The sequence below is a fragment of the Staurois parvus genome, unplaced genomic scaffold (genome assembly GCF_062004578.1).
Source record: "Staurois parvus isolate SC_StPar_1 unplaced genomic scaffold, SC_StPar_1.0 ptg000048l, whole genome shotgun sequence".
Lineage (NCBI taxonomy): Eukaryota > Metazoa > Chordata > Amphibia > Anura > Ranidae > Staurois > Staurois parvus.
Genome location: NW_028317844.1, coordinates 13203617 through 13218845, shown reverse-complemented (window position 1 = coordinate 13218845; position 15229 = coordinate 13203617). Strand labels below are relative to the sequence as shown.

General features: G+C 40.2%; 1 protein-coding gene across 1 annotated transcript in view; it reads right to left on the bottom strand.

Moving 5' to 3' along the window:
• Positions 1-15229, bottom strand: part of ASCC3 (activating signal cointegrator 1 complex subunit 3) — a 915848-nt gene that overhangs the window by 294204 nt on the left and 606415 nt on the right. The window contains exon 15 of the mRNA XM_089665174.1: positions 1473-1697. Within this exon, the coding sequence (XP_089521300.1) occupies positions 1473-1697 (225 nt within the window). The remainder of the gene's footprint in view (positions 1-1472; positions 1698-15229) is intronic.

Below are 15229 nucleotides of genomic sequence, written 5' to 3'. Positions count from 1 at the left end.
TATGATGACGCTGTACTGCACTGGTGGCAGTATGTAAAAAAAAAAAAAAAGTGAAAAACATTTTTTTTATTTCTTCAGTTTCTGAATAATTATGACAAAAAATTACAACTTCAAAAAACTCGCCATGCCTGTTATCAAGAAATTAGATTGGCTGTCAGTACTTCGGGATTGATCAATTTTCAGATATATCCCATAGTTTGTGAATTCTAGAACTTTCCTACAGACTAAATAATAAATACTAATTTGGGTTAATTTCACCAAAGACATGTAGCAGAATACATCTCGGCCTAAATTTATGAACAATTATTTATTTGCAAACTTTTATAACAGAAACAAAGAAAAACGTTTTTTTTTTTTAATTTACAGGATTTTTTTGTTAATTTAGCAAAAAATAAAAGCCCCAGTGGTGACTAAATACCACCAAAAGAAAGCTCTAGTTGTGTGAAGAAAATGCTAAAATTTTATTTTGGGTACAATGTTGTATGACTGCGCAATTGTCATTCAAAGTGTGAGAGCGCTGAAACCTGAAAATTGGCCTGGCCAGGAAGGGGGTAAAAGTGCCCTGTATGGAAGTGGTTAATAATACCAGCCCATACCAATACCCCACCTCCAACTTGCTGGAGTCAAAGTGGAGCTCTGTGCCCATTACTGATCCAGCCATGGGCTCATCCATCTGGCTCTTCAAGAGTCACTTATCTCATCAGTCCATAAAACCTTTGAAAAAAAATCTGTCTTTATTCCTTGGCCCAGTATTGACAGTTCAACTTATTTGTCTTGTTCCGTGGTGGTCGGGTTTCAGCTTTCCTTAATTTGGCCATGTCTCTGGTCACTCCAGGTAGGTTGCAGTTCTGGAATATGACAGCACTGGAGGATAATGGGTTCCTGGTAGCCTCACGTTTGATTCTTCTCAAATCTTTGGCAGAAAATGTGAGAAAATGTTTTTTGTCTCAACATGTTTCGTGCGACTCTGTTGACTATTTGCAACAAAATGTTTTATGGTTTTGTGATCACGCTCCAATATCCAAGCAATTTCAAGAGTGCTGCATCCCTCTGAAAGACTTTTTACAATTTTTAACTTTTCAGAGTCAGTTAAATCTCTTTTTTGGCCCATTTTGCCTGAGGAAAAGAAGCTGCCTAATAATTATGAACACTTTGACATAGGGTGGTGATCTCCTTAGGCCACACCCCCCCGCATTACACAAAAAAATTATCTGATATGCTTAAATCCAATAAGCATTCAAGTTTATATAGCTTGGTGGTGGACAATATGCATAAAAATTATGATTTGGTCAAAATATTCACGTGCCTAATAATTGTACACACAGTGTAGAGAGTACACAGTACTAAAACCAGTTTGTACCAAGTAACCTTTTTGGCACACATTCCACTGACTGAGAATCTGTACATATGTAATTCACTACACAATAAAACAGCTTGTTGACAAGCAAAATAATATGTGCAAACATATTTACCTCAGCATTCAAATTATCAGCAAGACTTTCAAGAAACTGGCTCTCAATTGGATTTTGCTGGGTGAGAAGAGTAAGGTAATGGCTGAGCTTGTCATGAGTTGTGATAATGGTACCTTCTCCAAACTTATCGAATTGTGGTCGTCCAGCTCGTCCAAAGATTTGCATTACATCTAGAATTCCCAGGTCAACAAATGATCCTCTTTTTGCATCATAAATTTGTGTTCCCTGGATGAAGAAATGTAATAAAATTAGAAATCTGTACAAAATAATACATGCCCTTGTTTACCTAAAACAAGAACAACAATAAAAAATTAAAAATCAGCACATGCCTTTTTTTTTTTTTTTTTAATCAACAAAAAGGGACAGTACTTTTTTACATTTAATCAGAGGTGCTATTTGTGCTGGTGCCTCTGCCTTCCCTTCTCAGCCATAAACTTCCAGCGCTGTGTCAAAGGGGTTCTAAATCCAAAACATTTTTTTTTACCTTAATGACTTCCCTGCATTAAGGTAAAAAATGTTTTACAGCTTGCGGCTTCCCCTCACCTCCCTAAATACTTGAGTCCTCAATTGATCCAGCATTGTGCAATTTTGGATTTCTTCTTTCTCTTCCTCTTTACAAGGGGACTCCGACAGCAGCAGGAGCCACTGGCTCCTGTTGTTGTTAATCAAATTCTGTGAGGAGGAAGTGGGGGGTGTGGCCAAGCACGGCTCTATAGACAAACAGCTTAGGGGCGAACACTCACGTGTTCCACCATAGCAAGGGGCTTGCTATGGGGGCACACAAAGGAGAGGAGGAGCCAAGATTGCTGGCGGGGACCCTAGAAGGTTTGGGACCTCTCTGTGCCATACAATTGCACAGAGCAGGTGAGTATATGTTCATAATTTTTAAATTAAGCAAATATGCCTGGATCTTTCTCAGGCACTCCTCAAATGTGCTGAATATACTCGCCATTTCCACCCCTCTCTTCTATTCAAAGAAGCTGTACTATAGCTTCCATCAATAAAAAGTGATGTATGAATGGAGGAGGCGGACCCTTCATTTATCTGCCTGTCCTACCTACATAGATAACTTTTTATTGATGAAAACTATAGTAGAAAAGTTCGAATTATGCAGGAGTTACATAACCAACTGACAGAATGCCCATAGTTACTTTTTAAGTAGCTCAAGCTTTTTTGCCTCTGGGTGCATCCCTATCACCTGTTACTCTCTGAGACATCTGGCTGCTACTGGCTAACTTCATTAAGTATGCATACTTGCAAGTTGGGGAATGCATGGATATCATATCACAAAGTCCTTGATATCAATTAACATTTATTTAAGCAAATTAAGTTTGCAATTCTCAACCCCCTAATTTTACAGAAAAACTCCATTAAAGTGGAAATTTAGTCAGAAAATGAGAGTCCTGCTACATCACTCCAGGCTGGCCCCTTTTGCAGGTATTGCTGTAAAACATTAAAAATAGTATTAATGCAGAATGCATTGTATGTTCCTGGCTAACGAACATTATTTTATATCAAGTTGTTATGGGTAAAGTTCAGCTTTAAGATATTTTAATACCAAAATATTTTAGCACTGTCTAATGAAAAGTAGCATATTACTTAAATGTTATCAATGAGTACCTTCATATCCTAAAGCTAGGTTGACCATGTGTAAATATCTTGGGAATAAATCACTTAATGGTGTTTTTACTATCTAAATAGGAGGCTGAGAGTTGTAAAAATGTAAACAAAAAATTAGGGACTTTAGTATATGATGAACGTGCATTCAGCCAATTGTGTACACATAACTTTTACATTGCTTACAAGGGGCAGTGCTCTCCCCATAGAAAGTAAATCACATACCCCCCATCCTTGCCAGAATTGGTAGACATTTTTCCTATTGCTTGAAATCATTGGGCCCAGTATGGACACCCTTATTAATAATATAAAATGCTCAAGTAGATCAGCTGTGCACAAACTGTAAAATGCATCCACACCTCTCCTGAAGCACAAATGAAACTCCAAAGCTTGCTGCATTAATCCACTTATACTCCAGCTTATCCACTCATACTCACTGGACAGGCACAAAGCTGCATGCATGGTCCTGTGAACTGCATTAGAGGAAACTCTGGGAAAATAGACTTGTTAAACACATGTCAGGACAGTAACATGAAAACTGCTTTGCTGGCCTGGGGAACACATTTTAGAGCTGTCCCTCTTGATCTTTGCTGTACTACACAGTCACTGACTTGGAACAAGCATGTGCACATTATGCATCCAACAGCCTAAAACAGAGAGATCTTGCTCATGTAGCACTACCCTCTTAAGGGTCGCTGAGTTATTTTAGGACTCCCTGTCACTCCTGACCCCACTCTGAAGGCCCAACCCCTGTTGACACCACTGTACACTTCTGGCCAGAGTAAACTCACTCAGTATTACCAGAGAATAGACACACACAAGTTAGAGTGAACTGATACTTTGTTTATATAAGAGTTAAGTATGAGCACAGTAAAGCAGCACACAATTATAGGTGTGCAAATAATAACAGTTATCACTCTTAGTTCTGAACGTTGAGTTTATATGAAAATACCTGGTTCAAGGCACTGTAACTTTAACCAAAGTTCAGCACACATAACAAAAATCTCAGTCAGTTTTGGAAGTCCTGCAATTCAGAATTTATCTAAAGGGCTCAACTCTGAGATGTTTATGTCCCCAGTGAGCAAAGCAAAACTATTAAATAGTAAGGCTAGCTTACATTTGGGCCTCAGAAGCTGATGACAAAGTTCGAGTCTGAGATGAAGAGAGCTAGCCTTACTATTTAATAGTTTTCCTTTGCCTGAAAATCATACCAGAAGAAGAGGCCTTGATAGCAGGAGGCCCAGTGGGAAGGGCCTATCTACAGGCTGGGACCTGGAAAGGAGGATTACTCAGCCTCATTGGTCCCCGGAGGGAGGACAACCTGTGGAGTCAGGGAAGGAGCTAACCCAGCTGTAGACCTGAAGGCAGCCACCAAGCCAACCAGCTTACAGGCAAGGACTGAGTAATCCTACACCCCCTGTTCCAGTTAAGGGGAAAAGAGCACTGTGGTGGGAAACCTGACTAGCTCCTTACCCGGGACTGTGTAACGTAAAGTGGCAGCCAATGGATCCCCTTGCCCAGGAATTCCTCCAGACAGCTGGGTAAAGAGGATTTATCTGGGGTCTGAGGTGGTATCCCAGGAGATGCTGGTGAGCTCTCCCAGAAGAGAATTTCCTACCTTGGAATTGTACATTGTTGCCAGGAAGTTGTCCTCTGCATTTCCCCTGGCCATCCCATGCACCCTTACTCCATCTAAGTTCACATACCCCTAATAAAACCTAAATTACCAAACTCAAGGACTGTTTACTGTCTCTGAAATGCAAGTCTGTAGGAAATGTGTGTTGTCCAGCTGTGCATGACTATAGGGGAACACAAAACGTAAGCAACTCCTAAGGGGGTAGTACTACACTCTATCTCTCAAGAGGTTCCTTTAGTGGTGGTCTTCAGCAGCACAGCAGGATGCTAAAAGGTATAGTAATGGAACACAGTCAAGTCAACCTTTGCTAGGAAGAACATACTTCTATTTATTTTTATGTGCAGCCTGCAGGAAAATGAGGCAGCTAAAGAATCTGCACCAACAGGGCAAGTAACCTTTGATCAATTGTGTTTTCTGGCTAATTAAAAGATTGTTGTGCGTTTTATTCTCTTATTATTTATTTCAGGTACTTATATAGCGCTGTCAATTTACACAGCGCTTTACATATATATTGTACATTCACATCAGTCCCTAACCCTCAAGGGGCGTGCAATCTAAGGTCCCTAACTCACATTCATATACAAGGGCCAATTTAGACAGGATCCAATTAACCTACCAGCATGTCTTTAGAGTGTAGGAGTAAACCGGAGTACCTGGAGGAAACCCACGCAGGCACAAGGAGAACATGCAAACTCCAGGCAGGAGGTGCCGTGGCTGGGATTCGAACCAGCGACCCTAGTACTGCCAAGCGGAAGTGCTAACCATTTAGCCACTGTGCTGCCCATCCTCTTTCCCCTCCCTTCTAACCTACTTCCCTCCTACCCATCCAGATTATTACTCATTCTCTGTATTACATCTATGCACAAAATTACCCTCTATATGCATCCCCTGCTGTGTCACACATTTCACAGAGCCTGCCTTCTGAACTACAGAGGTGCTAAGAGGAGGAGTTTCAGGAGGTGGGGTCAGTAATGGAATCACTGCTTGCAGGAAGCAAGATATCATGATATATAGTCAAAAAAATTGAACATAACGAGCAGAGGAGAAACTGCAAAGCATGCAGGAAATCCATAAAAGAGATGGCTAGCAAACAGGCAGCACTCACAACATGAAAGAGGGTTTTTACTTTTTAGGTAAGCTTATATTGGATTGTCAGAAATAACTATTGATATTACAATGCGGATGTTATAAAATTAAAGTATATGCCCTTACCATAGATTTCCTTTAATGCGCATGAAAAAAGCAGAATGGTACACGCAGACTTCCAGAGACATAACACTTAAATTGCCTTTCTTCAAGAAATGCATTTTAAAGTAGGGAAAATCCTCATCATGCAAGATTAGCTCTTCTCTACTATGTATCATAATGGTTCCTCAGACAAAAAGGGGTTAGTATACTCATTGCTAATTCCATCCCGTGGACTTTACATAACAGTCTCAGAAATAATGAGGGCTGATTCATATTTCTCAAGAGCAGTATCAGTTCTCAAATAGTCACTCTAGACAAGTACTTACCAAACAATACCAATACCAACTCCAATTTTTGAATTTTTACCCTTAGGTCTCCTCTGGAAGAGACCTAAACTCTAGATGGCGACTTTAATCTCATCCTGTAAAAATAAATACTTGGGTGGGACTCTCAATATACCTCTGGTGTTCACAAAAGAAATATAAACCAACTAGATATATATAAAACCGCAAAACATATTTTATTACAGTACATATGAACATTTTTTGTCTGACTATGTTGTGCGTCTAGTAAAGTAGGTCTACACGTTCCACGGGCGATCCCACTTCTTCATGACCAAAAATGATTAAGACAAGGTACAGTTGTACATAATGTATAAAAGATGATCTAAGAAAAGAGAAAAAGAAAATGAACAAATGATAACCAACAAACATACCAATACAAATATCCAAAGGTACCTAAAACTGTGTTATATAAGAAATAACCAGTCAAAAAAAAAAGAAAAAAAGAAAGGGGTTGTATTCCTTTTACATACAGTATATACAGTATACACTATGCACACAAAAAGTACAATTGTTAAACATAAGATGAATTATAAATAATTATCATTCCCCTGAATAAAGGGATTATGTGTATATATTGCCTCAAGTACAGCAATGTTTACAATATGTTTAGCTTTCAACACACCTCTGAAAAAGTCAGTGTAGAGAGATCTAGGAAAACCCAAGAAAAACCTATTAATCATTTATGCTAGTGTATAATCAAAAACCACCAGGTACCCCAGATATACCCAGAAAAGGTTGTTCTGAGTGTCCTTTAACATACACAAACACATAGATAATACACATGGATGTAAGGGAGCAGTCCTCCCACACGCCCTGGACACATGATCCTTGTTATGTGATTGTCCATGGGATTCTTTTCTATTTGTGCTGTGCAGGCATTTACATAAGAGGTCTTTACATTTGTTCAAGGTGGAATGGGAGAAATTTATGCATGTGTTTGTGGATGTTGAAGGACGCTCAGATGGAACAGAAACAAAGAAACAGCGCCTCTAAGTGTGTACTGTGAAGGTATTTAATAGCAAGATAAATAGGAACTCACATCTTAGAATTTAAAAACAGGCTCATGGGTAAGAGGGTGAGACATCTGTAGCCAGATGTTGTGTGTCTGATCCAGAGAGGAGATCGATTGAGTATGTCAGCAGGTGGTGCTGTGCATGTGCAACATGGATGGTATGCCTGGTGGAATCTCCAAGGTGTCTGCCAGCAGATGGTGCTGTGCATATGCAGCATGGATGGCGGAGCCTGGCAGAGTCTCCAAGATGTCCAGGATCAACACATGTGGCGTCTGACGTCATCAAAATGCGACGCGTTTCTGTGCATGTGCAGGACGAGATGAATCCAGGCGTGCTCTTTCATCAGGCATCCTGTATGGATAGGTAACATCTACCATACCTCCATTCCTACCCATTCAACACCTTGACCTCATGACTTGCATTTCAGGTATTTTTTTTTTCCATTGGGACCTATATATACCTGGGGTGATCTCCCTTGGGTCGGCAAGCACAATGAGTTGATGCTATTTTCTCCTTTTTGTGGCTATCATATTCTCTCTATCAGGGGTAATAGAACTCTTTATAGTGCATCTTAGATTTAACTATTGTACTTTTTGCTTTATACTGTATGTGTGCATGGTATGTAAAAATAAAAAAAAAATATATATACATATACACATACATGCAAGAAATACAACTCCTTTTTTTTTTGACTGGTTACATCTTATATAACACAGATTAGGTGCCTTTAGATATTTGTATTGGTTTATATGAATGTATGTTGGTTATTGTTTGTTCATTTTCTTTTTCTCTTTTCTCAGATTATGTTTTATACATTTTCTACAACTGTACATCCTCTCAATAAACCATTTTTGTTTCCTGAAGAAGCGATAACACCCACGAAGCGCGTAGACCATTCTTTACAGGATGCACAAAGTACTAAAAAAAACAAAACAAAAAAATGTTCATATGTACTGGTTTTTAACCTCTGTATGTATCGTATATATACTCGAGTATAAGCCGAGTTTTTCAGCACATTTTTTGTGCTGAAAAACGGCCCCCTCGGCTTATACTCGAGTCAACGTCTGCAGATGGCTCCCCCCCCCTTCCAACAGAAGGGAAACTACGGTAAGTACAGGGGTGGGCAGGGGGCTGCTGTCTCTTACCTGGCTCCGGTCCAGGAAGCGCGGCTGCTCCTTCATTCGGTTCGTCCACTGGATGTTCGCGCGGCTGCTCGGCTCCGCCTTCTCACCGGTGATTGGCCGCCAGAACTGTAGCTCAGGAAAGGCACACAGGCGGCCAATCACCGGCGAGGAGGCAGAGCTGAGCGGCCCCGCGAAAATCGAGTGAAGGAGATGCAGGTAAGTGTGCCGTGCTTAGGTGCTGCTGCAACCACATATGCTGGCTGCAGCAGCACCATACTGGAACAGGGGTCAGCAAGTGTCAGTGGGAGGAATAGTGCCCCATCATTGGTGTCACTGATACCAATGATGGGGCATTATTCCTCCCACTGACACCAACAATGGGGCACTTTTCCTCCCCCCCACTGACACCAACGATTGGGCACTATTCCCCCCCCCCCCACTGACACTAATGATGGGGCACTATTCCACCCCCCACTGACACCAATCATGGAGCACTATTCCACCCTCCACTGACACCAATCATGGGATACGATTCCTCCCCCCCACTGACACCAACGATGGGCCACTATTCCTCCACCCCCCCACTGACACCAATGTTGGGACACTATTCCTCCCACTGACACCAATGATGGGACACTATTCCTCCCACTGACACCAAAGATGGGGCGCTATTCCACTGACACCAATAATGGGGTGCTATTCCCCCCACTGATACTAATGATGGGGCACTATTCCCGCCACTGATACCAATGATGGGGCGCTATTCCTCCCACTGACACCAATGATGGGGCGCTATTCCTCCCACTGACACCAATGATGGGGCACTATTCCTCCCACTGACACCAATGATGGGGCACTATTCCTCCCACTGACACCAATGATGGGGCACTATTCCTCCCACTGATACCAATGATGGGGCACTATTCCTCCCACTGATACCAATGATGGGGCACTATTCCTCCCACTGATACCAATGATGGGGCACTATTCCTCCCACTGATACCAATGATGGGGCGCTATTCCTCCCACTGACACCAATGATGGGGCACTATTCCTCCCACTGACACCAATGATGGGGCACTATTCCTCCCACTGACACCAATGATGGGGCACTATTCCTCCCATTGATACCAATGATGGGGCACTATTCCTCCCACTGACACCAATGATGGGGCACTATTCCTCCCACTGACACTAATGATGAGGCACGATTCTTCCCACTGGTGTTCCCACCCTCGGCTTATACTCGAGTCAATAGTTTTTCCCATTTTTTTGTGGTAAAATTAGGTACCTCGGCTTATATTCGGGTTGGCTTATACTCGAGTATATACGGTAATTAATAAAATATGTTTTGAGGTTTTATATATATCTAGTTGGTTGATATTTATTTTGTGAACACCAGAGGTATATTGAAAGTCCCAGTCAAGTATTTACTTTTAGAGTGTCCACTATACAAAATGATACCCTAGTAGTTCAACCTTTCATTCTGTACTCACCTTACTCCATCCACTTTATATTTGTATGGATTTAATCTCATCCTGGACCCCACCCTAGACTCCGCCAAACATTCCTCCAGAATCTCCAACACCACTCTCAAACAACTTATGCATGCTCACACCTACATCAACTAGATGTTTGGTGCATTCACCACCCTGCCTCTTAAGAATTATACAAGGGGTGTTCAAGTCAAACCAGGCATTCTGAGTTAAAAAAGCAGTGTTAGCAGGATTGGCCCTGTTTGCTGCCAGCACTAGCATTTATCCCCTCCGCTATTTTTCATGGAAGATTTGTAGAAATGGATTGTGGGCCAAAGCAATTTATACGCACAACAATACATTGCCAGCCACCTAAATTCAACTCTTGCTAGACAATTCGCATGGAAACCTATCACGGCTTCCAAATTTAAAACTTTTTTGGGCCTACCCCTTAACATGGACATTACAAAAAAGAATGAATTGTGGTCATATTGGTCCACAGACCTGAATTATCATATACATATGTCCTCTGCTGTTATATATGCCCACATAGACCAGCAACATACTTCTAATGTTGGCCCTGAAAATGCCAAGATAGTAGAACCCCCCCCCATGACCTTTTTTTGGAAAGTAGACAGTCCACGGTATTTGCTAAGAGGCATGGTGAGTATTTTGCAGATCTCATTTGTTGTCACGTTTTTGTGAAACAAAGAAAGAAAATAAAAATTTATTTTTTCTTTTATTCTTTTTCTTTTGATACCTGCAAAATACTCACCATGCCTGTTATCAAATTCCTTGTGGTGTCTACTTTCCAAAAAGGGGTCATTTGGGGGTGGGGGGTTTGTACTATCCTAGCATTTTAGGGCCTTCGAAACTGTGATAAGTAGTGAAGAAGTGATACGAGGAAATATACACTTTGAAAGCCTAGAGGTGGTCAATGGATTTTGAGGGTGTGTATGTAGCTAGGCTGCCAAAAAGTCTCTCACATATGATATCCCCATACTCGGGAGAAGTAGCAGAATGTGTTATGAGGTGTTATTACACATATACCCATAGCATGCATGAGATATATATATATAAAATTAATTTTAAAAAAATTGCAAAAAAAATGTAAATGTTCCATGGACTTAACATGCCTCTCAGCAAATTCCTTGAGGTGTCTACTTTCTAAAAAGGGTAATTTGAAGGGTTTTTGTACTGCCCTGGCATTTTAGCACCTCAAGAAATGCGATAAGTAGTCAGTAAGTAAAAGCTGCAGTATATACCATAATTTGTAGATGCTATACCATTCACACAAACCAATCACTATAGAGTACATGTATTGGAATTTTTTTTAACCAAAGACATGTAGCAGAATACATTTTGGCCTAAATTTATGGCTAACTTTGCGTTTACTATATATTTTTTATAACTGAAAGTAAAAAAAATATAGGTTTTATTTCAAAATTTTCGATTTTTTTTTTTAAATCACAAAAAATTTTAAAACTCATTGGTTGTCAAATACCACCAATATTTGTGTGAAAAAGGAGATAAATTTTGTTTGGGTACAGCATTGCATGACCACACAATTACAATTGAAATAGCGCAGTGCCGAATAGCAAAAAAAATGGCCTGGTCATTAAAGGGGGAAGGGGTAAGTCTTCCAGAGGGCAAGTGGTTAAGACACTCCAATCGACCATCTCTAATTTTATCTGGGTCAACAGACAAATTAAAATACACCATTTTACAATGTCCCGGGACCAAAGGGTGTAATTCCTTATCAGACATTAAGTTGTACTATAGTGCACTTAATCCAAGCAGAATAATTGACTGGTGTAGACACCAACAAGCAGCTTTGGGTCACTTCAGAGCAAAATTACAAACAACCTCTTTAGCTACATAATCATGCTGTCAAGAGACCTCAAATCTCGCCCAGTCATGATGCCAATCTGGTTTCCACACCTTCCCCACTGTTCCATTGTAATCCACATGGTGAATGTGGACTTGTGACTGTATTCCATCAGTCTGGAAACAATCTACTTTACCCACGCTAAATCCCTGATTCGAAAGAATAAACAATGTCATGCTTATGGAAGATCTAACAAGCTCCCTGAAAGACACCACAACAAAATGTCACAATACTTGTTTTTCTGGATTGAATACAAAACCATATATGACAATAAACAACTTTTTTTATGTACAATGATCCTCTGACCCTTTTACCACTTTCCTATTCCCTTCTCCTCCCAACACCTTCTCATCTACTTCCCAATTTCTTTTTTTTTTTGTTCTTTCAAGTTGTCTTTTTATTTCTGGACAGGTCTGCTGGGAGGAGTACCTGTTAACCCACTGCCATTTCCCTTAAAGGTTCATATCCCATTATACTTCAATAATACCTTCACCTTAGACCAGGAAGCCTGCTACTATTTTCCCTCACCCACACTCACCCCCTAACTCTGTTTATATTATAAAACCTACCCTACCTTTTACTGGTACTATTACCCATTTTTACAATAATTACTGTTATTGCTTTATCTGCTCTCTAAATACAACAGATACAATTGTGGATACGTTTTTTCGTACATGTCAAATAATTATGTATACGGTTAAATATTTTCCTGTAACCCTGCGAGAAAATGAAAAATGTATATATGAAAAAATGTGGTTTGCAAAGAGCCTGGTGGACAGGATGGTAGATTACTAACAAAGGGAAAGTTGTGAAGAAGTATATAGTTATGCATGTTACAATGCCATGCTGTTACATACTATAAACTGCACCATGGGCTAGGCTGCCAAAATATAGTCAGAAGGATCTTTTTTTTTTATAGACAATGACTAACCAAAGACAGAGCAAAAAATAATGTTTATTTGTATAGCTCAAAACAGGCAGACACAATGTACCTTTTGCTAATTTTCAGCACATCAAGAACATTTTGGAGTACTTTTTTTTTCCCAAGGGGCCTTACTATAGAACCACTATAAACACTAACATTGAGATTTGCAACTATAAAAGTGTAAAAATAACCATGGACGTGACTTTTAAACCCCCTCTATAAGTGCTATGAAATTGTCACTTTGGATAAATATGTATAAAAAAAAATCTTGTCTGGAATATACAGTATCACTAAAGTCCATTTACACTCAAGGTTGTAGCTCTCCATTTCCTGCTTTCAAGCTCTTAAGTATTCTTAGGGCTGCATGTTCTTGAAAGCTTCAGAAAGAAGCAATGTTAAGTGACAATACTATTTTATAACATTTTCTTACTAGCGATCAGTACAGTAGCTAATACTGTATAGTGCCAAGTGCATATTATACTTGTCTGCAGTCCAAGGAAATAGTTGTCTAGTCTGATTAGAAACAAAAGTATTTACATTGTGTAGCATTCTTTTTATGCAATATTATGCTAGTCTCAAAATAACCCCCAAAAAACTAAATTCAGGCATTTTACACTCATGTATATACAATAGTGCACATTTGTTATATGCAATACTGCCTACACTTAAGCACATATTTGTGAAATTTACAAGTGCTTTCCTCTATTAGGCAAAGAGATTGAAAACCTTACAGAACAGGGATATCCCATCATAGAGATCATTTAAAAAAAAACCCCAAAAAACAAAAAAAAAACCCCACAAAGCTGCACGCATTTTGGTAACTTGACAAAGCACTGAAAGGGCACTGAACTGTGCCCAGACTATGAGAAATGTGTTTAAATATTCATAACAAGCAGCAACAGCTCTGTTTTTTGTGTTTTTTCTTACCTAAAGCAAAAGGCAGTAAATCCTTACCATACCCAGTTCTATTGCCACCCAACTCTGCTCTGTCCACTTAATACTGGGCCCTCAGGGTCCACTGAGAGACAGACACTTCTGGAAACGTCGATCTCTGTGTCCCCCTGAAACTCTGGTTTCTCTCACGGATATCAAATCACCACTGACATCTGCAATGGCCTGAGGCCAGGGGAGGAAACCAGTGAGAGTTTGGGGACCATAGATATCAACACCACCAGAAGTTTTGGCTTCCCAGCAGATGCCAGGGGATGAGTTCTTATGATAAGATTGGGTTCAGTGCAGCAGACACCACGTAGTGTGAATGTTTACGGTCTTCTTTTACAGGTAAGAGGGTGTAAAAAATAGCAACAAACCTTCATTGACTAGGTCTAATTGCCTGTACTATGAAGTAATTAATTCTCAAAAGACAGAGATGCCAAAGACAGGTTTCTGTCAGTTTCAAACAGCTTGGAAACACCTAATGTTTTCTTGCTCTGAATGAAAATAAAGGAGTCGTATTCATTTTTCTACAATACCTATAGATTTGCACAAGTGCTTATTTAAAAGTGATTTTACTGCTTGTTCAGAATGTGTAAATGCTTAAAGGAGAATTAAAGCCAAAGCTTTTTTTGGCTGTACTTCTCCTATAAATCCCATGAGTACAGTTTGTTCTGCCCTCCTGTGACCCATTTTCAGATGGCAGTGGGCTTTAGAGGTCACCCAGATACCTGAGAAATTAAGCCAGCTGCTCCAGCCCATCACCTACAGCCTGGTGCTGGAGCGCTAGAGGAGCAGAGCAGTGAGCCGGTGACTGCCAGTCACGGCTCTCTGCTTAGAGTCAGTGGTGTTTAATCACTCAGTTCTGACTGCAGAGCCGGCAGGAGACAGATGTGGAGTCCGACTGATGCTGCATCCACCTAGGTGAGTATAATGGGGTTTTTTTCATAGCCCATACTTCTCTTTTAAATGTGCAAAGTTTTGGGCACAGGTTCATTTTAACACAAAAAAAAGCTGTAGGACATAGATGTGAACTGGGCACATAGAAAGGAGAGAGATTTCTACTTGTAATACTGTATATGTTCCTGCAATTTTACTACAAGAAAATGAAGGTAACATTTATTGTTCCTTACATTAAGGCCTTAACATGGAAGTTTACAAAATGCCTTCCAGGACTCCTCAAATGCTAGCATGTGTTTGGCAATAGCCTAAGGCACATTAATGTAGCACCTACATCTTTCTCCAAAGCTTTGTAAATCCTACTTAGAGACTTGGGAAGAGTTGAGTTAACCCTTGACAAGCTGAAACATATTCTTCAGGAGTAAGTGATTAATAAAAGGTGACTGATTGATTTCTGTTTTGTATTTTGAACATTTTATGCTTGCTATGGTGATTTTTTTGTTTGTGTGTCTAGCTATATCTGTTTTTACACTTGTTCAGACTGCAAGGTTTAACCTATTTACAACTGCGCTATAGCCGAATGACGCCTACAGCGTGGCTGTCCAGTTCTGGGAGGGTGTCATACAACATCCTCCCAGAATGCACCCCCCCCACACCGCACACCCGGTCCTACAAACACAGCTGATCACATGACTAGGTAAAAGGCTAATCACA